Below are 22,609 nucleotides of genomic sequence, written 5' to 3' on the forward strand. Positions count from 1 at the left end.
TACTACCCAGTTCTTTACAAAGTCTAATGGAAATACTGGAGAGGAGAATTGCATTTTCTCTTCTTCTGGGTATGGCGAATACTATGTATTTTATTACAGATTACCTCAGCACTATGATTAAATGGATACTATGGGATATAATAGACGTTTTTAAAGGACGTTCTTTGCATGGAAAACTAAAAGAAATGCAAGTTATTTGGCCCTTCACTACTCAACCTCTCCTGCTTCTAGACTCAGCATTTCTTGCTGCAGCCCTGCTAACTTTTTGTGTCTCTGACACTACCCTACTTTTTGGTCAAGAGGAGATACCATTTTTGAGAGGAGAGAGCGAGCTAGGACAACCTGGGAAATAAAGGATATATTTGATTGTGATTATGATAGAAAGGTCTTCTCAAGAAGAAAGAGTTCACAGCATTTGCTGAAGGTGCCCAGAAACTCAGTTTCTCTAACTTCTTAAGGTAGGGTTTTCTCAGGTTAGATCTCTCAACCAAGAAGGTTTTTCTCCAGGTTTCATACACTTGATCTCTGTGATCTGGAATGCAGTTACTGTGGGAGATCAGACTGATGTGACATCCTGTTCTTTATTTATCTGGAACTTGGCCTATTCCTTGGTTTGGAAAAGTAGAATCAAAGGCTTCAAATAGGATCAGAAGCCGACTACAATATGCTGGAGTATGTGAGCACAGATGCGATTCGCTCACAACAGATAAAGCCCTGAGGAAGAGGGAAGCTGTTTTCTGTCCCAACGGGAGTCTGCACATCTTGTTAACTCTGCCAGCCTGAAGAGAGGGGTGACATTCACAGAAGTGAAAAGGTTAAAAACCCACACATTTATTTTTGGAGATAGACACCAGTTATTCAAACTTGGCCAGGAGTACACATAATGCTCTACTCTGCTTCTCTTGGTCCTCCATTTTCTTACCTACCTATTCTCTTTCATCTGTTGACCTGTTCCCAAATGCTGACAATCTGGTCAACATATTCAGACCTTAATAGTTCAAAATTCAGTATAAGTCTATCAAAAGAATGTCAGAATATTTCTGGAAAATGCTCTGTAAAATTCCCAAGCCAGTTTGGCCTGATGCGTATTGAGCAATAATGCCGTTTGTAATCTTTTATCTTGCAATATTCTCAACTCTAATTAAACTCTAATATGGGTGGCACTGCAGTAAATCTCATACCCTTCATAGCCTGAAAACCTGAGATATTGATGAAATAACCATAACTTTCTTACACTGCATCAGCATCTGCTCTGCCAGCAGGGAACTGGTTGGTCTGGCCCAGTGGCTCCTAAAGTAGGATCCTTCTGTCCCTATGGGATGCTGACGTGCCTGAGTAGGCTCAAGAGCCTACAGAAAATGCAAATGCAAGATGAAGCTTGCAGTCAAGGTCAGGGGTTTCAGCCTGGAAGTGTGCTCAAAGCAAACAAATCTGGGAACTGCTGGTCTCATAACTGTGCCTGCAGTTCGAGTGTGACCATTATTCTTCTGTCATTCTGACGCTACTGTAACATTCAAGGGCTATTTCTCTAAGTCTCATCCAGAAAAACAGCCTCTTCCAGTGCCAATGCAGCAATGTGAACCCCCATCCTACATTCTGCCAAGACTGCAGTAAGAGCGTGAAACATCCTTGAGGCAATCTGTAAGGCAATGAAAACAAGGGAACGTGACTGTGAACTGCCAGGGCTCCAGCATCACATAGGCTCTTCTTTACTTCCCAGACTGTGTCTGGGACCACTTAGAAATTTTAAAAGGTGCTACCTGAAGATAGGTTGTTGGAGCAGAAAAGAGAAATAATTCTTTGTTTTACCAAAATACAGGAACGTTTAAATCACTGATTTTCTCCTTTCACAATTTTCAGGTTGGAGAAATTTCCAACATCTCAAAAATTAGTCTTTCTGCTATTCCGTGAAAGAAGTGGAGTGACCAGCTGGAATACTTGTACAGCGTGTCTAATTTGATAATGCCAAGAATGGCATTTAATACTAATGGAGGTTCAGAAAAGAACAAAAAGAAACTATTCCCTATTCAATGCTTGATTTCTCAAAGTCACTTTCTGGTGACAGAACTACACTGGTCATTATTTCAGTCATCACAAAAATCTTTCCCAGGATTGCAGGTTAAAACTCTACAACTCATGTTGAAGGACAAAGGAGAAATTATCACAACCGTGTGATTTTCTGAAGGGCTCCAACATTACTTTTGTCTACAAAAAATATCCCGATAAATCCCCTGGCAGGAGCTGTCACAAAGGAATGTCCTTTCCCAGCTGGTCACACAGTAACTGCGAGGTCCTCTCAATACTGTTCACAGTGGTGTGTCATCTTTAAGTCCACTCCCCACTACAATGAATAAGATCTCCGCCTGCCACGTATTTCTCCTCCAGCCACTAGATTGTTTGCCACGGAAGAAACATCTGTCTCCGCGGACAGGAACTGCTTCTGAATATGCCTGAGTATTCTTATTTGACATCTGCAGTTAGACAAGCAATGAAAATAAACTGTTCCTCCCCATGAAAGGCATGACGTTTCCAAGCTGAATAAAATTATAAACTCATTGGAAAGCTGAGCTCAGGCCTCATACACACTTGCCAAAACCAAGAGAGCAGTGTTCGGATGCAGGAGGAAATGTCCTCTGCTCTCTATCTCTGTAAACAGAGCTGCTGCTGCTGTCCTGTGTTAAGAGAAATTTACTACAAGTTATACAGCGGAACTAGCTTAAAAGAAGCGGAAGTAGCACGATCCTTGTGCATGACTTACATTTATCTTGCAAAGAATCATGGGGGACTTCTCCCTGGGGACTTTCTTCCAAGTCTCCGTAGTGCAAGACCTTGTGATTAGGTGAAAGTCGACAATACCAAAATTTGTCTGTTAAAATAAACACATTAAACAAGGTCACTAGCATGTCTTCATCAGCATTATCAATAGCATAGGAGAAAGCTTACTCAAACGAGGCACTAGAGGGAAGGACCGTCTTGTCTCTTTCAGAAGGAATGTGTGGGGTGTGTGGAAAGTAGAGCAGGAACTTTGCTCAGTAATTTTACTTGATTAAATGAAGCTGGCATTAATCTACCACTTTTGTATTGACTTAGTTACTGGCTCCAAAAAGCAATACTGGCAAGAAACAATCGACTTAATTTTACAGGATATTATATACTTTCATGGACAGAAGAGTGGCAAAGTAACCACTGCTTTGAGTGGATAACTTTAACGTGCCCATAAAAGCATCATTTTTAGCACCCGCTATGCGAAAATTAAGCCCTGCCAGCTGTCTTGTGTGGGACACCCAAAACCTGATACATTTGAAGTATCCCACACTTTATGAAAATTATGACTCATGTCTTTCTATAGACATGGGAGAACACCCCCATAATTATGGAGGGACTGGACATAATAAACATGCAAAAATTTAAAAAGCAGATGTTAACTCCCGTGTCCTGCTGATAACTTAGTGCTTTGCATGGTCACAAATACACATGTGCCCGTACAGTCATACTCCAGTCTGCATTTTAGCCCTTCCTAGAAGATGTGTATTTACATCTCCTGCCAACTCCTGCTTCGCAGGCTGTAATTCCCCTTAACGATATTTGTTAAAATCTGCCCTGTGAAGAACATCGGCTTTGCAGAGCCGGGCCACCCCACTGCCTAGCGCGCAGAGGCGGTGCTTGCCAATTCCCTTTCTGAAATAGCAAGAACGAGGTTACTCTTTCTTGTCAGCGCACTTTCTATTTAATAAATAGATCCCATAATGTTAAGCTGTCAAAAATACAATCTTGTTACATCCAAGCTATAAATCTCCAAACCCTCAGACCGAGGTTAGATGTTAAAATGGCAGTGGGGGTGCAGAGGGCTTCTCTGCCTCTGTGCTTCTCCCGTTGCTGGCAGCGCCGATGCCAAGCAGTAGCCTAAGGGACAATCTGGAGGATATGTTAGCACTGACGCAGCCCCGCGGTGCTGCAGTCGCCGGGGGCGAATGGAGCCACAGTTTGGATAAAACGTCGGAGGAGCTGTACAACCACCAAAGCCAGCATACGTGAGCTCGTCTGCGGTGTCCGCTGTCTCTATCGGCCTCATGGACCCAACTTCTTTCTGAAGGACACTCTCTAGTCCCTTGGCCAGCCATTTAAAAAGCAATGTGATAAAACACAGAGAAAGGCAATGCAGCTTTGAATGGTAAAAGTGGGCTTCCACGTGCCCTTCTGAATTTCTTTGCCATGGTGGGTAAAAATGTTTCGGGGGAAAAAACCCACACGCTTCAATCCACTTTCTGAATGTGCAGTCCCTTCTACAGAAAGGTATCAAAAGACCTTACAAACAGCTGGCAAAGGCTCAAAACAGCAATGGGCAAGATTCTGGTTATCTACTTCACAGCCATGCACAATACTGAAAGATTTATGGTAGAGAGCCTGAGATTATGATTTTGTGATGCATACAAAAAGAGCTGCTGAAAGATGGACTTACCCTGGACTGTAAGCACTACATATGATGTAGTAGCACAGTATGGGATCAAGCAGAAAACCTCACTTGCAAAACTTTTGTAGGGATTTGAAACTAGAGCAAGCAGGAGCCCTCACTCAGTAGACTCTCATCTGTGTGTGTCAGAAGGATGCATGTGAAACTTCTCTAGATTTGTACTTTTTACAGAGAATTCTACCAGAACCATATCAAAACCTGATGCTTAAAAAAATACACCCCATTGAATCTGATGGTAGATCATCATGCCCCTTGCTGAAGGTGCCCACTAAAGCCTCTAGTAACTGTAGCAGGAGGCTTTCACGTCTAGCTTTAACTGCAACCTCATTGTTTATTAGGCTGTACAAAGGAATATGACTTTCGAACTCTAAGATTAAAAATAGTAATTTTTTTCCTAATAAAAGCCAACATGGTCTCACTATCTTCTCAATGGCCTGGCCAGGAATATGGTGTAACTGAAAAAAAATACCATTAGTTCCTTTCAATTCAGCACAAATAGGGCTAGTGGTGTTAGCAAGGGTTTGAAAAAGTTTTGCTTTTTAACCTCCTAGGGTATATAGTGTTTTGGTAACCTTAGTCCTGTTTCAACGCCCTGCTCCAACAATAAAAGAGCGAAAAGTCCCTCAGTGAAAATGTCTTGCTTCATTTTTAGGGTGGGGTGGTTTTATGGGAAGAAACCCTATCTCTGAAGGCTTGTGGAGCCTTTTACAGCAATTTCCCATAACCCAAGGTTAATTAAAGAACTAATAGCCACAGATCATAGCTTGAAGAATGTTTGGCACAATTCCCCTATGGGCTTACTAATAACTGCCACTGTGCCACAGCTTTGCTGTCAAGAGGGAAAGCCTTAAATGAAACGTACAAATGGAACTAATGAGGTTCCCTCAGCCGTAGCCACTAAACAACTGCATCGGCCAGGCTGAGGAGGGCGATCAGCACATTAGCGATGGGAAGGAACCCTTGCTTCTACAACCACCTCAGCCTTAGCCAGCTGGGGTGGGTTTTTTCAACAGTACATGATGTTACAAACAGTTTATCAGACAACATCCCACTTACGAGAGATCTCAGTACCTTGGAGGGGAACGGTTTCCAAAAAGGATGTGTGCTATTTTACTGTAGTGCAGATGCTGAATACAATTTTATTGCAGAAGTAGTGTATAAAATAATGCTGTAGTAAAAATAAAAATTATATGAAATTGCTTCCACTGACAAAAAAGATGAAGAAATCTTAACTCCAGAACAGTACATGGAAAGTGGCCAATACTTACTTTCAGCTCTAAATTGATGAACAAATTAAAAAAAAAAAAACACAAACAAACTCGCTCTTTTCTACCATGATTAGAAAGTAGTTTTCATAAAACAAAGAAAAACTGCTGCCCAAACCCTCCAGAGCTCTTAAACCCAAGTCCGCAGAGCTGAAGTGCCACAGGAAGCTTTAAAGACAGGACTGGCATTTCTCAATAGACCCGGTACTCCACAGCTGGCAGATCTGTGTGTATGCGCACAGCTGGAGTGGGGCAACTGTCTTCTCAGGAAGGAGTGGAGTTTGTTTTGGGTTTAGGCCCAGTCTTATGAATTTGCCCCAAAGCCTAAGTCAGAGAATCACAGAATTGATTGGTTGGAAAAGACCTTTAAGATCATCAAGTCCAACCATCAATCCAACACCACCATGCCCACTAAACCATGTCCTGAAGTGCCACAGCTACACGCTTTTTGAATACTTACAGTGATGGTGACTCCACCACCGGCCTGGGCAGCCTGTTCCAATGTTTGACCACTCTCTCAGTAAAGAAATTTTTCCTAATATCTAGTCTAAATCTCCCCTGATGCAACTTGAGGCCATTTCCTCTCATCCTATTGCTGGTTACTTGGTAGAAGAGACCAACCCCCACCTCACCACAATCCCCTTTCAAGGTAGCTGTAGAGAGCAATGAGGTCTCCCCTCAGCCTCCTCTTCTCCAGACTAAACAACCCCAGTTCCCTCAGCCGCTCCTCACAGAAGTCCCTTCTGTGAGCTAGAACTCTTATTTTGTGTCAGGTGTTATTACACCTGCCTCTGTAAAGCTCCTCAGAGCAAGAAGCTGTAGGAAGGGACAGTCGCTAACCACAGAGTCTTTGGAGACAATGTGGGCTCGTGATTTCATCGCAATTTTTGGACACTACATCATTTACACGTTCCATCGAGTCCTTATGCCTTTTAGCTCACTGACCACGATGCAATCAAATTAAGGTGAGAGTCTTCTTTGGGAAACAGAATTAATAATTATGGTTTTTAACCTGAAAAGGGTTCAAACAAATTGTTCTGATTTTCAGATAATTGCTAGAGCAGCCAGTGGGTTAAATATATTGTAGCACATCGTTAAAGATTATAGATGAGGTTAAAAAATAATATCCAAAATAACAAAATCAGCTACCATTTGGCTAGAAGAGTAATAATTCAAAACTGTGACCAAACAGTAGGGCACAGAACATTTTGCTGATGGGCTACAGAGTGCTTGGCCATTCACATAGTGTGTTTCCAAGTGCATTAATGGCCAATGACTCATATGCCCTTAACAATGCTATCTCAGGTAAAGAAGTGCTGCGGTTTGTATAGAAGTGCTCTATAGTTAGAATCTGGGGAGAAAATAGCTCAGATATGCATGGACGAAAGCCTGAGAGTATACCTTTTATCCCAAGATATGTTCCAGATTACTAAAGAAGGTTTTTGTTCAAAGCAAATCTTCCTCAGGGATTTAGCAACAGGAACACACTTTTAAATATATCAGTGAAAATATACGTATTTGTGTAGATTTTAGATTTATGTACGCGGACTCATCCTTTTTCTTTCATTGTGTTGTCTTTCTCTAATACAACTGTAGTGACATATTTTCACCCTAACTGGTCTTAACTGCTGAGATGAAAGCCAGCAAGCCCTGCAAATGACTGGCAGAACAACTGACCTGTGGCAATGCTGGAGGCATATGTGGTTAACCAGTTCCTCTCAGCAAGTCACACACTCACAGAATATTATTTTTTATGGGACTACGGAGGGTGGGATGGAGTAGCAGTAGCAAAGAGACTTGGCAGAAAAAAGACAAAGTGTGTGTTCTTGTTCAGAAGTGTGAGTTACTTATGCTAGCAAGAGATGGAAAACCTGTCTTCACTTGATTTTTTGTTTTAATTTAATTTAATTTAACTTAAGTTTCCTCTTTCCAGGTTACTTCCATGGTGCCTTGCGTTTTTAATTTAATGGTGTGTATCAACAGGCTTTTCTTCCCTTCCAAAATTACTGTTCAAGAAACCTCATCTTTGGCTGCAAAACCACTTCAGTAACGCAAAATTACTCTATAATCTTTGAAAGCTAAAGGGGAATTTATTTCCATGAGTACACCCAGCAACATAAACTACAAATGTACTGGATGACAGCATCAGAAGTATCTATTATCCTCAATAAAATGCCTTTATCTGCTACTTAGCTCTACTGGAAATAATAACTTTTGGGGTTGTAAAGTGCTTTGCAGGCTTTCATTTTAGTCTTCTCCCCTTCCTTTTAGAAATTCACTGAGGAAGGAGAAAGCTGAAGAGATCTATCTGTCAGCTGATGCCACCATCAAGGAATAAAGTGGGGATTTGCAGAGCTTCGTGATCTGCTGTTGAACAATGACTAGAAGAGCAAGCTAGATTTTGCTGTTTCATTTCCAACTGATTAAGAATGTTTAATAAAAACAGGAGTTAGTGTTGCAGTTCTCCTATGAAACCTTGCAAGGGAAAGGCCATGAATTATTTGAAAGTGCTAAGATCCTGCTGGGACAACAATAGTATTTCTGAATTTTGGCTACTGAGAGATCCTGCTGATATGATAATCCTGTGCTGAAACACAAAGAGATCTGACTACAGATATCTCGCAGCTTAATATTCAGCATCTCCCCACTGAATCACCTGTTGGATTGGAGGCTTTCCAATGCCAAGTACATATGAAAGTGTTTCACCTCTTCTCAAAAGGCTTTAGGTAAGAGGGTGTAAACTTCCCTGCTCATTTTTTTGTAAGTCAATTTTTTCCACTTACTGTGACTAACCATGTGTGTCCTACCACATGTTCAAACAACAGTCTTAACAGAAGTTTGCTCTGGAGTCTTTATCAAGGGATAATGCCTGTTAATTATTTTTTAAGTGGGCAATTTAATGCTTTCAGCTTCTCCTGTGTAGGGTATGTTCAGGTTCTTCTTGTACATAGATTTGCAACATTAGTTCCAGGACTGTCTCAAGGGAAAAAAAGAATCATAGGAAAGGTAAAAGCAGCAGCATACATACTGAAGTAGAACTCCTACCTGATCTTAGCACTCTTACAAGTAGGTTGCCACGTAACAGGCAAATCATGATGCCCCACAGCACTCCCCAGTTCTGTTTCAGCTCCGTATCAACCTGGATGGACCACGGCCCTTTGAGGGCCTTGGTAATGCTCCATGGCAAGTGAATTCAGTTGGAGCAGCGGGCAGGTGACGGGGCTCCTGGACCCATATGTAGCACAGGGAACATGTACACGGAGGTGGATTGGGGGAGAGGAGATGGGGAGGTGGGGTGAGGCTAACAGAAGACACACGCAGGAATTTGGGACTTTGTACTGTTTTTATAAGGACATTCAGAGGAATTGTCTGAAAGCTTGACTGTCCCGATGTTTAGTACCACTAGCTAAACCTCTGGTCCTCCATTCACTTCATCTCCTAGTCCTTGACATCATGATAGCCCTGGTCTTACAGCTTGGTCTGCCTGGGGTAGAGAAGACCCTGCAGGATAAAGGCTGATTTCAAGAGAGCTGCTTCTGCTTTGTGCCAGCTGCCACTGTTCGCTATTTGGACTGTGCCAGGCACTGTACATACCTAAAAAAGAATCCCAATTGAATGGTTTATATATGCCAAACATGCTTGTGTTTACAAACCATAGTCTGCATCTTCATTAGATCACAGAGAGTTAGATCTTACTGAGTTTAGTCCTGGTGGCCTCATGACGATGATCACCTTCTTGTAAAGGTTGTATCATCTCCCTCGCTCCCATGGGGTAAGTTACACTTCTGTTTCAGGGAATACAGGAAGTCTAACATAAAGCACATGGAACTCTTAAGGGCATGCAGTAACATGCCCTTCTAAATGGGCATGTATCTGACAAAAACCAATATATTTCAGAGATCAAGGTATTTGAGGCATGGTCACATGCTTTATTTGTTTCCAAAGAATTGTGAACTTTTTTGGCCCTGTGATATCAAAGGAATTAATCTGGTGGCCTATACAATTCACTGCATACATAGCAACCTTCTCAGCTGTGGACCAGAAGATTAAGTTGATTTTTTTTTTTTTAATATATTTTTTTTCTAACTTCACTTCCACTCTTATAAGTTGAACCGATTTATAACCCCTAAGGCTTTTGATCCTATAAATCATGAACTAACAACAGTTTAAGATAAAATAAACAGCCTATCTTCTCCTGGAGATCTGCCAAAAGAAGAACGTTTGCCACAAACCCTGGTCCTTCCCTAGAATTTCAGTCATTCAGATTAAGGCTATGAGAGGAATAAAATAAACAACCCTCAGTACTGATAGCCAAACCAAACTATGCATTACTTTAGCTACTTTCACTCCATGAATATGCTGCTGAAGCAAAAACACGTATCATGCCTCCCTATGAAATCTGTATAGAAAGTCACAGTGAAATATTAATGCTCCTTCCCTAAATTCTGTGCAGTGGGATTCATAGGTTTTTGTAGGCTTGACAGAGAAGATATAAAGCTGCATCACATTTTTCTGCAACTCAACTCTTTCATAAAGGCTTTGACATTTTCCATAATAAACTCCCTACATTAAGGAAAGTTGTGTCCTATTTTCTAAGGAAGGAGGCATCGTAGGGATACTTCTCTTTCTGAAGAAAGCAGTTTTCCCCAATTGGTCTGAAGGTCTTGAATATTGATCTTTGTCAATTCTTACTCTTAGCTTTTGTAACTTTCTAGTTTGTATTGTATTTACAGCGGAAAATAAATGGCAATCCGAATCCTCACAAAATGAGGGTTTTAAAGGGAAATTTTTGGATATTACCTCTAAGTAATATGCTGAATTTACATTATGTCCCCGTTGTTTTGTCCGGAGAAAGAAATGTGCCTCTCTGTGGGGAAGAGAACCATAGAGAGTTTCATTGTATAAAATGAGCTGTAAATCTAGCACTGAGCAATGACTCACAGGATTGGGAAAATAATCTTCTCACGTCAGTCAAGGATTCATCTGAAGGTACACAAATTACAGATCTAAGTGCTTTTTAAAAGTATACTTAAGCACCATAATATGTTTAATATATGGTAATACAACAAAAACCAAGGACAGGCAGTACTAGAGGGAGGGGTGCAGAATGAGCTCATCACATATATAAAGGTGGTCCAAGTCAAATTTTGGCTACACCAAGTTTCATATGCTATTCCTGCAGAGGCAGAGATTTTGTTTTGAGATGAACAAGAAGCCTGGACATCCAGGCAGAAATCAAAATACTCAGTTGAGAATGCAAGACTGCTGCTTGAGATTTCTGTCAAATGCTAGACTTGTTCCAGATGATCTGTGTGATGAAGACAAAATCAGTTCCAGAGAAACACAGGAAATCCTACAACAACTGTAACTTGGAGACACTTTCAGATGCCCCTGGTAAAAACAGTCAAGACAGCACTACAACCAAGGATCTTGCCAGTAAAAGTAGTAATCCTCACCTCAACTTTTAGACAAAAGTGACAAAGAAAGTCAGACTAGGCAGTCTGAGCTGTACCTTGCCGACGCCGACTGTTGAGTTTCCTAAAGCAGGTGCCCTCCACAAGTCGATTGAGACGTTGCTGCTTTATCAGTTCTAAGATCTCAGGCTGAATCTTCTCTTTTAATTCCCTTGGGAAGAGAGAAAGTAGGCATTTGTCAAATTCAATCAAAGACCATCCTCTTTCCTCTGAGATAGATTCTCAGAAGATGTTTCTGCAAGGATTTTGAAGGGGACGACACTACAGGCAGGTCCAGGTCAGAATCTAGTCTGCTTCAGGAAAAAAAAAAAAAAAAAAATTCTTTTTACAAAGAGTGGGAGTCAGGATATCTCTGTTACAGACACCTCGGTGCTACGACATCTGTGTATGACTCAGGCAAGTCACTTATTTGTTTCTTACTTTACTCATCTAAAAATAACTCTTGCTATAAAGCACCAACAAGGTTTTTCTGTGGCAGATAATGCTCTTTCATCGTAGGAGCACTGTGAAGTTTATTTAAGGGTCTGGCACCTTTTGTTGCACGATCCTCCGCTGGTATACTTTACTAGCACTATTATTTAGGACAACACAAGGAGGCTAAAACACGTTTTAAAACAACAATAAAAAACAGCGAGCAATAACGACCAGCACTATATGCTTGCTCTTAATTCCACGTCATTCCATTAATTCATTATTATCAGAATTTTGTGGCAGACTAACCCATGACTAGGGTTAGTCTCAACGATCAAACCTCACCCTTGCCCAGGAGTGCAGAAACCCACAGTGCATTTAGAAATAATATTACATATCCGTCAGAAAAATCCATTTTCTACATCCTACTTTGATAAGAGTTCAACATGTCAAGAACTAGGCAGAAAACGTATGCACATAATATTTGAAGTTTGATTTCCTATACCATCACATGGATTCACAGATGTCTGAATTCATCAGTTATATCCTCACTTGGATTCATTAAGAATACATAAAAGACATAAAAGACAGGTTTAAACATCAACTCGACAGCAAGCCTAGTAAGATTAAAAAAATAACTGGATGTGTAGAGGATTTATAAAATATGAAGTGTGTCAGAACCGTAACTTTGCATTGCTGTGTAAATTAGGTAATACCAAAAATCATTCTGTCTGGCAGTATGTTCCAGCAATCATCATGAAAAGGAAGCAAAGCTGTGGTATCCCATAGAGACAACACAAACTTCTCTCTTCAAAACCTCGGGAGCCCAGTCTCTGCTGATTTCCACATTCATTTGGATCCTATACCTTTGGTCTGCCAGACCCCCACTGAAACCACTGGAAGTTCTCTGCTGGAAAGATCAGGCCTTTAAACAAAAATGCCATTTTTCCCCCAGGTATTAACAAAATGGTTGGAGTTCTTGATGCATAACCCACAGCATATTAACAAGCTGTGAAAATCAAGTTGGTCAAAAATCAAGGAACCATTGTAACTATAGAAACAGGCCACCTTTTGGAAATGTATTATTAGTTCTTTAGGATAATTTTCAAGCATTGTTGTTTTCTCATCGGGAACTAAGATATGAATATGCTGAATGGCTAAATACTGTGATTAAAAGAATTTTGTGCTTGAATAAACGTCTTGCCTTTACTGAGGTGATGAGCTTACCCGTTCCTCAGGTAAGAGCTGGGAACAGGGACCGAGGGGAACGGTGTTAAAATACAGTGTGGATTACTCGGCAGTCCAGGCTACAGACTAAATCTCCAGCTGGACTGATTTCAAACATTCAAGACTGGTATAAACATCAGTTTGATATTTAGGTAGTTCAATTCAGAAATTGGATAGTTATCATTAAATAGATGTTAAAGATATAACATCATATTTGTAAGACACTACTGAAAAAAACAAAAATGAAGGGGTCACCCAGCATATTAACATCTGACTGTTTGCTCATAGTATTCCCTCTTCTGTCCTCCAAAGCCCCATCTGCTCTTTACAAACCAGAGAAAGAGAAGGATTTTTAACAAATCCAAACATAAACAGGTGATCTTCTCTGAAGTACTTCACTGTCTAAGGCAGACTTTCCATAGGAGGAAGGGAGGTAGGAAAGAAGGGACACCTTCCAACTCTTTGCTGATGCACTGGAGTCCCTCTCCACATGTGCATTTATTTGCTCTCACAACCACGAAGCTCAGAGGTAGCACTCTCTTCTGTTTTACAGTCTCCATACCTGAACACACAGACGTTGTGGAGACAACTCATTACTCCATGGAGAGACAGTCTTCAGTGACTTTGGACTTTAGTGACACCCCATAAATCCATACATCCCTTGCCATGGTCACCTGCACTTGCTGTCCACAGCAGCTCATGACAACACATGGTTACTCTGACTTGTATGGTTTTCAGATATTTTTCAGATACCATGACTCCAGATACATTTTTGCAAGGTGATCCTGCCACTTAGTGCTCCTCACTGTCAAGGTTTCTCTTCCACCACTTCAAGGTGACAGAAATCAGGCAGAACAATCAAACCATGGCACACAGTTAAACAAAAGATGTACTGCTCTGAATCTTTATATTTTCTTCAGAAAGCCATCTGAAGGCAAGGGAGTTCAGTTCCTCAGGGTCAGTGTCTAAAGACAGGAGGGTTCGGAAAAAAGTCTCTCTACAAGAAATAGGTCCTCCTGCCTAATTTTAAAATGAAACAGGAGCAATGAGCTAAAGGAAGCTCATAAATGCAAATATGTTTTGTGAAAATTTTATTTCTTGTCCTTCAAGATGACATTGGCTTAACAGTTTGTGCCTTGTGAAGAGAGAGAGAACAAACTTGGAAAGTCTAAAGAGACAGTGGCTTTAAAAATTGCTATTAGTTTCCTACTGTGTTCCTATCACGTAAGAATGGCAAAAGTTAGTGGGCTGGTAAGACAGAAGGGTTGAGGGAACGACACAGTAATATATATGATTGCTAATTTTCTGATCTCACTGGTCTCGGCACTATAGGCAATACTGACATCAGTTACTTGCTTTTAAAATAACAGACCTGAATTGTCGGCAAATCTGAAAATCATTAGAAATTATTTTTAAATTATTCAAATGATACTAGTTCTTCTTCAGCACAAGTTATATCTGTCCTCAGCTTTTAACTTTCCAGCTTATAGTTAAGACTCTTTCTTGTTAGCTGTTTTCTGTCCAGGATGGGGCATATTACAGACATTTAAAACATTACAACACAACAAAAAAGTAATCCCAGAACTGCTTTCATGTGTTTTGTACTTTTATCTTTCTGGCTTGTAGCTATGCCCTCTTCTAATCACTTCACGCATTCAGAGTGGGCATTAGTGACTCCTCCTAACATTGCAGAGAAATCTGTAAGATAAAAAGCCAAAAAACATCCACATCCCTCCCTCTATTTCCCTGTATGTTGCTGATTTTGACACAGATATTACTTAGCAATGGCTTCCTAACTGACATTAACTGTCCCTTAACCAGCAAACCTCCACTTAGACATCAGACCTGTATCCAGTATTAACCCATCACTGTTTCCATTTAATGTGTCAAGGAGACCTCTGGTCCTCTACAGGCCCACAGGACTCCTAGACACCTTCTTCCACAGCCATTCAAAATGAACCAGTGATACTTTATCATTTTGTTGTGGAATGGCCGTTTGGATGATCAATAACGATCCAGGAATCTTGAATCATTCTGCTCTGAAGGACTTTTATTTTCCCTAATGAAAAGTAGAGACTGAAGAAACTTCATCTCACATGATACAACAATGCTCATATAAAAGAAACAACTAATCCTTGCAAACCAATGTTGTTGTAGTTATGTGGATCTAAGGCAACACCTTCCAGCTTACATTCAAATGCAACTTTAACTGAAGCTTCCCTCATCCAGCAGGTTGAAAACTTAAAACTTCAGTGCTTCGTACAATGAACAGCAGAAGAAAGACTTCTATCGTATTCAAGGCAGGAAAAATCATCATCTGATTGCAGTATTCTCATGCAGAATTGAGCAAGGCCTGCCGACTTTACATTCACGGTGTGTGCCATCTCTTTTAGCATATCTGCAAGGCTTTAAAATATACAGCACAGCCACGATTGCTCTCTTCACTCACAGTCTCTTTCCCTACAATGAGGCCATGATTCCGTACTTCTACCAATTGTGCCATCTATGCAATTTGAGAAGAGTTCAGTACAGGGAATCAAATCAAAGGGGAAAATGAAAGAACTGTTTCTTTTCACAGTCAAGAATAAGTGATCATGGATGCAATCAAAATGCAAATACATGGAGTTAAATCTCTGCAAATGCAGTTCTGATTGCTTAAACACCTTATCGATTTACTTAGCCTTTATAGCCTTTAGGCTTAGCCTTTGTCCTGCATCTGAGATGAGTCTCTGGTAACACTTCAGTTGCTTTTAACTATTTGTGTTGGCTGTTCCGCTCATTCCATGATGGGGAAGGAGGCTCTGCACTGTGGCAGCAACTAGCCAGAGCGACTCTGGAAATAAAGAGCTTGCAGAGGGCACTGGCAGGTTTCGCAGCACCAGGCTATGGTGCAAGAGAATATAAATAGTTGACTTGTATCACACTTAAACAGTTGACTCACAGGGAAAACAGGGAAAAGAGAAGCTTTGGTGACAAGCTTAGCAGTACTGAGTGTCTCTGAACCACTAGATGTTGCAGGGGATTGGCAGAGGATTTCTGAGCAGTGTAATGATGCAAAACTGACTGGAACCATTTGCAGCTTTTTAACTGATGCATTACTATGAGTGACATCAGTTCTAATTGAGCATTAGGTCCTATCTTCTAATACACTGAAAACATAAAAGAAGCATTCCCCCTTTGATCCACACTGGTATGATTAAAATTTAAGTGTGTAATTCTACTTGTGTAATTCCACTGTTGCCCTGCTGCCCCTGGAGGAATGAGTCCCCAGAGCTTGTACTTAGCTATCTCTATCTTTTAGAAACAAATAAAAATGAACAATCTGCTGCTGAATCCTGAAATGCTGTGGTCCAAACCCTTCTCTATACCTTTGCCTTGAAAAGGAGATTTGGAAAATCATGAGCCATTCGACTTAAAACATGGTTAGGATTTCATGACATTTCAGCCGATGCTTCTGGAGCCCTCACCATTTCTCTGTTATCTCAAAAGGTTCTTGCTATTCTCAGCACATCATTTGTGTACCATGCAGTCTGCATGTGTCCTGTGCCATCAGTTTAGCCACAAGCCCAGACTTGGTCCAGAGCCAAGTACGGCCTCCATTTTTTCATATAACAGAACAAAGTGTATTCTGAGAAACGGGGAAGGAGCTACGGTGGTGATATTAGCATCTGATACTTTGCAGTAAACAACAAGGAAATGAGAACCCCATTGGCCAGCTCCCAGAATGTTATCGTTTACAAATAAGTGACTGCTTGTCATTAACACCAAAGATAATTCCGTATATAAAGACAGTCACACACAACACCACTCTCTTGTGGAGCCAGTGTGGATTGGCTCTTCTGGGCTTCCCCTGTCTTGCTCAGAGAAGTGACATTTAGAATTTTTAAAGGCCCCTGGACAGAAGACAAAGTTGCAGTGCTTGTTCTGTTTTTTTAAGAAAAGCCATTACCAGCACCTAAACCAGGCTTATAATCATGCAAAACCAGGAAATGTCAAAGCATTGTTTCATACAAATAAGCCATGTGAGACCCTGTAGGGATTTGCTGAATCTGGTTTAACTGTACTCGAAGAAAAAGTTATGATTCCCAGCAGAAGAAAACATAATGCACTTCAAGCAGATGCCACACTACTGCTTTTGAGCATGGCTCCCTCCCTGGATAGCTTTCCTCCTTGGGTTCCCCCAGAAGAGCTCACAAATGTCATTCACATTTGTTAATCCTTCCATGCAAAAACGAGTGGGTAGAGAAGAGAGTACTTACAGAATCGGACGAGACTGGAAATCTTCCTGGTTCATTCTTTCAGACTGGCGTATTTTCAGTATTTCTGTGTAACTGAGATTCTGAAGTTTGCTCTTGAACTGGTCCAGAGAGCTAGGCTTGGTAGTGAGCGCTCTCATTATCTGTTCTTTCACTACCTGCATTACCTACGGGTGACAAGGAAAGGAAAAGAAAACCTGTGTTAACACTTCCTGCGTTTTTGTTTCAAATCTTATTCTGGGTCACAGTAAGGTCCCTTCCAACCTCAACCACTCTCTGATTCTGTGGGAGCCTTAAGGTGCAGGCACATTATGGCCATACACAGCAAAGGAAAGAGAACCTGCTACAAGAGACTGTTAGTCAGGGGGAAAGAGAGATCAATTTACCAAGGATATTACAGGACTGCTTTTGAAGCAATGCCATAAACAATACAAACCAACAAATAAGAATGAAGGATGGCTGGGCAACAGCCATCTATCTGCATATTAATTATTTTATCAGGAGAAAACTGTTGAGACACAGTTAACTAAGGGGAATTGCTTGGCTCTAGTTCAAATAAATACATATCACAGGTTACTGTCTGTCTCCCCACAATCCTAGACTCATTTCCTTGGTGTTGGTGCAAATCACACACTTTGAAATACTTATCTGATGCTGTGCTGAAGTTGGCTGAAAAAACAATTTATCAGACTTATGACTCATCCCACTCAAATCCAGCAGCTAAAAAACAGTAGGAAATGGTAACACCCCCCTGATATCAAAGTGGGTGTGACAGAAATTAACAGCTACACGGAGGGCAAAAGCTTTTTCTGCTCTGTTAATTTTCCTTTATTCTTTCACCATGTATCTTAAAACAGAAGCTCAGCCCCTCAGAGGTTCCCTAATCATTCTGAAAATTTCTCGTCACATGAATATTTTATTGCTTCACATGTGTTGCCTCAGTCTCGTAACTCATTGCCTGCGCTATGTTTCCTATTTTTGCTTCCTGAGATGCAATTTCTTTCTCAGATATGATCTAAGCACTCATTTTAGCTGTGTCCAGCAGGTGCAACTAAACAAAGAACTGAAGATAATCTCCTTTCTTACTACAGAGACTACATCCATCCCAGAGATCTACTTCAAGAGGAGCAAGATGCTTCTCCCAAAGGTGTTGTCTCAGGTGGGCAGCAAATGCCTTTGCCACACTTCCACCCCCTGGATGAGGCAGCCCGCCTACACTCACCTGGCTGGAGCCTTGCTTTGAATGCATCCTTGCAGTTAAGATCCTACTCTTGGTAAATCTTCCAAACCTGGCCCAGCAAAGCTGAGCTCCACTCCATCCATTCCTACAAATCTAATAGGTACGTTGCTATGTATTTGAGGAAGTCTTCTAAAACTTACTTTGATGGTAAAAAGCAATGTTGAATTCTGTGCTCCACACGTGCATTTGTTTTCAGATGGTGGCCATGTGCAGCTAAATCCCTCTGAAGAGTTACTTAGCTGGTCTACCAGTGGGAATCGGCTACTTCCCCATCTGAAAGATGAACTTCTGACTGCCACCCGACTGCTTGGAGGGATTAAGACTTCCTTGACTGCATTCAGAGTGTGCTCACTAGACCGCACCAGTCTAAGTAAGAAACGTGCTGTCACACCTTGGAAATGACAAACTGGAAGGCCAAACAACCGTAACACCTGAACGTTGATGGATCGTGCCCAACACGGCAAGTAGCATACTCCTCCTGGTTTCATTGGGTCTTGGTTTAAAGGGCTTAGGAAATGTAATGAAGGAAATGTCCTCAAAGGGAATAGTGGGGAAAAAATGAAGCAGACAATCCCAGTGACAAGTTGGATATTTAAAAATACCTTCCGTCTTCCTGCTTCTGCCTTCTTGACAATGACTACTTATTGCTGCTAATCAATTTTAATTCACATTTTATATATTTATCTACTATTAATTAGGACTAATTATTATTAACTACTAGGAATGGAGAAGAGGGGAGTGACTGAAAACTAACCTTGCCCACTGAAAACATATTCAGCTATTGGTACCTCCTAATGTTAAAGTCTGGGGTCCCAACAAACTGGGCTTAACTTTTCACCCTCACAGAGATGTCACGCTGGCTTCACTTCTGCTTTCTCAGGCCTGCTGAGAAGTTGTGCCAGACTAGTTTGCTACATGGGGTTTTACAGCCAGCCTGAAGTCGTAATTTCTGCGGTATCATGCCAAAGAAGCATGCAAAACCAGACAGCTTAATTCAAACATGTAAGCCCCATCACTGCTTATGGGATCAAATTCCCTGGCCATTAGAAAGAAAGAAATCACTGCAATTTCAAACAGACGGGTGTAGTATAACTGCTAAACTAACCATACGATGCTGCTATATTAACTATCACTACCATATCACCTTGATTTTTCAACACTAAACCAGATTTGCAAGCGAATATAGTCCTGCAATCGCTTATGCATGTGTGCAGTTCCAGTTTCATGCATTCATTCAAGTATCTGTACAGATACGGTTTTTTTGTTGCTTACATATAGATTTAGTTTCCTATATTCAGGCACTCACACTGAGGAAACTGCCTCTATGAGTAGTTTTTCCCATAAAATGAATGGGCAAACAAATAAATAAATACTGTATTTTAGGGAGTTGCATGTATACGGATCTTCTTTTCAGTCTGATCTCTGAACAGATGAAGCAGCTCTCATTCTTGGCTAAACAATGCAAAGGAGGTTCAAATTCAGTAGACTTAGGGCGCTGTCATTTATGCTTAGTTGCAAAATCCTGTATAAACCCTTGTCTCCCTTCTCTGGTACTCACTGTTGTGGCTAACATGCAAACAAACGCAAATTCCTCTTTTTTGCTAGGATCTGAAAAGTTATTCACAGGGTACCATCAAAGAGCTCCTTGGTTTAGAGGCTCCTCTTGCTCCCGAGACAGAAGGCAGGAAGCGTATGCCTCAGGCCCAGCACATAAGGGGGTGATCACTTGCCTTGTAACGTTTATAGCCAACACTATTTAACTAGCTGGCCAAAACGCCAAAGCTGATGATACGCATTGAGTCTCCCGAGCATTTGGGAATCACTGCCAAGAACTTCTCATCTGTTCAATTTCCAACGCTGAGTTGCCAGCCCTTGATTACTGCTGTCTGAGAGACAGTGTCAACCCTTCCTCCCCATGTGTCTGACCTTACAATGAAATGAAAGGTATTCTCTACTCAACGTGATTGTACATAAACACTGCAGACAGTTGTTTTAATTACATTATGCTTTGCTACTCTTACTGAGAAATGAGTATTTCAGAGGGCACATTTACTTTAAATCATGTCCTTTTTATCTGATGATCTCTTGTATGGTAAGAGAATCCCAAGTTCTGCATTACGACTACGACAAGTAAATTTGCTGAAGACATGATGTTATGCTGACTGATTGCCATTAATCTTGACAGTCCACCTCTATCCTTCACAGACAAGACTTAGGTATAAATCCTGAGCCCATGTTACAGTGATGTGCTTAGTTCAGCGCTTTCGCAATTTGGCTCAAAATTAGCAAGTACTGCAAGGCATGATTCCCCTGTCCCATAGAGGCATTTGATAGAAGAGCTGCCACTGGACTGCGCTATATCCAGAGAACCCCCTCTAGAACCAGAGTTGAAGCATCTGTGATGTGAGAAGTTTTAAGGTTTCATTCACTAGCTTTTCCACGTGACCGTTCAAAAATCAACAAGCCAACAAACAGAAAACTGGAGGAAAGACATCTCTTTCCTTGCAAATTGATTGTCAATAATTCATACCTAGTTTCCTTCCGATCTAAATGTTCTGGAAAAGAAGCAGCTTGGTTTACACAAGGTAAAAAAAATGACTGAGAAAGCATCATCTGGTGATTGAGATCCAGCTTGATCGTTTCAGTCAAAGGGATTTCCTTCAGTTAAATCCACAAAGCAGGCAAAAATAAGGTTGTAGAATGAAATGGCCAAATCATTCTTAATGAACAGCGCTTACTGACAAAGGAGGCCATAAAGGAAATCTAATTCTGAAGGGAAAGGAAATTACTTCAGTTTACAAGCAACCTGTCAACTCCTTTAATGAAAACTTTACATGTTTAACGTGTGCACCAGGTAATTTAAGACAACTTTTTAGACTGTTCCAAAGGATAAATTGTCTCAACTAGATCAATGGTTATATTTTCAGAGTACTCAGAAGAGTCATCCTGAGAGACTTCAAGGTCCTTGGAAGATAATTTAATGCTGTTTTTCCCCTCCCATCTCCACATATTGCAGCCTGTGAATTCACTACACTAGTCTCTCAGTCACAGCCTGTACCAAGCTTCCACTCAACATTACTTTAGAATATTAATCCAAACATGCCATCCTACACAAGCAAATTTAAACTCAGTGCTGGCATAATGTAACCATTGACAAGAGACTCCAAAATTCCAGGCTATTTCTTCTACTACCGTCTGTGTACTCTGGAATTACAAAAAACCCCTCAGTTTTCATTCTTCTTAACTATTTCAGAACACAAGGACAGTTACTGAAGCCAGCGATAAAGCAGCAACTCTAAGCTGTCTGGATGTACGTAGCCACAGGAATAATTAAGTTGATTCATTTTCAGGCAGCAGGATGAGAAAGCAGCTGTCAGAGGATTTAGCAGGTATAAACGCTGATACACTTTATCTCTTCATTTTCTGCAGAATTTAAAACCCATTATGAAAAAAGTTTATGTTGCTGGGGTCTTGTCTTTCTTTTTTTCTCTCTTTCTTTTTCTTTCTAAACTCTTTTGCTTGTGATTGTATTTTTCTATTATGAACGAAGATATCTTTCAGTCTGCTGAGAAGAGATTTGAAATAATGCAATGATTTTGATCACACTGAGCAGTCTGTTTCCATGTGGTATCAATATCAATATCATTATCCAGTTCAGCTGTGACTACCATCTTGCAGGAATACCTAGCATGAACAAAGGAGCACACCTAGCAGATGTGACGATGGAGCTGAGAGGTAGGAGATGTGACAGCAGTTCCACACAAGGTGTTGAAAGTCTATAGCAGGTGTCTGAAAACTTAATCGTGTAGTCATAGATCTCTTCAATGTGAAACCTTGTTCAGAGTATCAGGACCCAAATAAATTGCCTGCCCTCTGGTGAGGAAAAGAGGGAAGGAGCCTGACCTTGCACTGGGTCCTGAGATCCAGAAGATTGAGTGGTGAAGAAAGAAAAGGCTGAAGATGAAGTGAGGCCCACAGTTTTACACTTCAGGGAAGTTCTTGATTTCTTCAACTTTTTATGTTTCCTTGACTAATGAGGTGTGGGAAACCAGACTGAAATCATGCAGTTCCTAGGAATTGATGGGCTGAGAGTGTTGTTAATCCAAGATTACGAGAGAGGGGACAGAAGATTCATTACATTCTTGTAAGAAGGGAGGAATAACAACCCCAGGGTCATGAGCACAAGACTAGTAAGCACCATTGAAACAAGGTGTGAAAAGGAGTCTGAGAAGAAGCAAGGAAGGAGTCTGAGGAGTGACTGCACC

The 22,609-nt window shown here is 41.0% G+C and overlaps 1 protein-coding gene across 1 annotated transcript in view; it reads right to left on the reverse strand.

The window, feature by feature from the left end:
* Window positions 1–22,609, reverse strand: part of ELMO1 (engulfment and cell motility 1) — a 256,338-nt gene that overhangs the window by 12,398 nt on the left and 221,331 nt on the right. Inside the window, exons 16-18 of the mRNA XM_082014822.1 lie at window positions 17,108–17,271; window positions 11,249–11,361; window positions 2,759–2,866 (exon numbers count right to left, since the gene is read on the reverse strand). Of these exons, the coding sequence (XP_081870948.1) occupies window positions 2,759–2,866; window positions 11,249–11,361; window positions 17,108–17,271 (385 nt within the window). The remainder of the gene's footprint in view (window positions 1–2,758; window positions 2,867–11,248; window positions 11,362–17,107; window positions 17,272–22,609) is intronic.

The sequence above is a fragment of the Phaethon aethereus genome (genome assembly GCF_964289735.1).
Source record: "Phaethon aethereus genome assembly, chromosome: 2".
NCBI classification, from domain to species: domain Eukaryota; kingdom Metazoa; phylum Chordata; class Aves; order Phaethontiformes; family Phaethontidae; genus Phaethon; species Phaethon aethereus.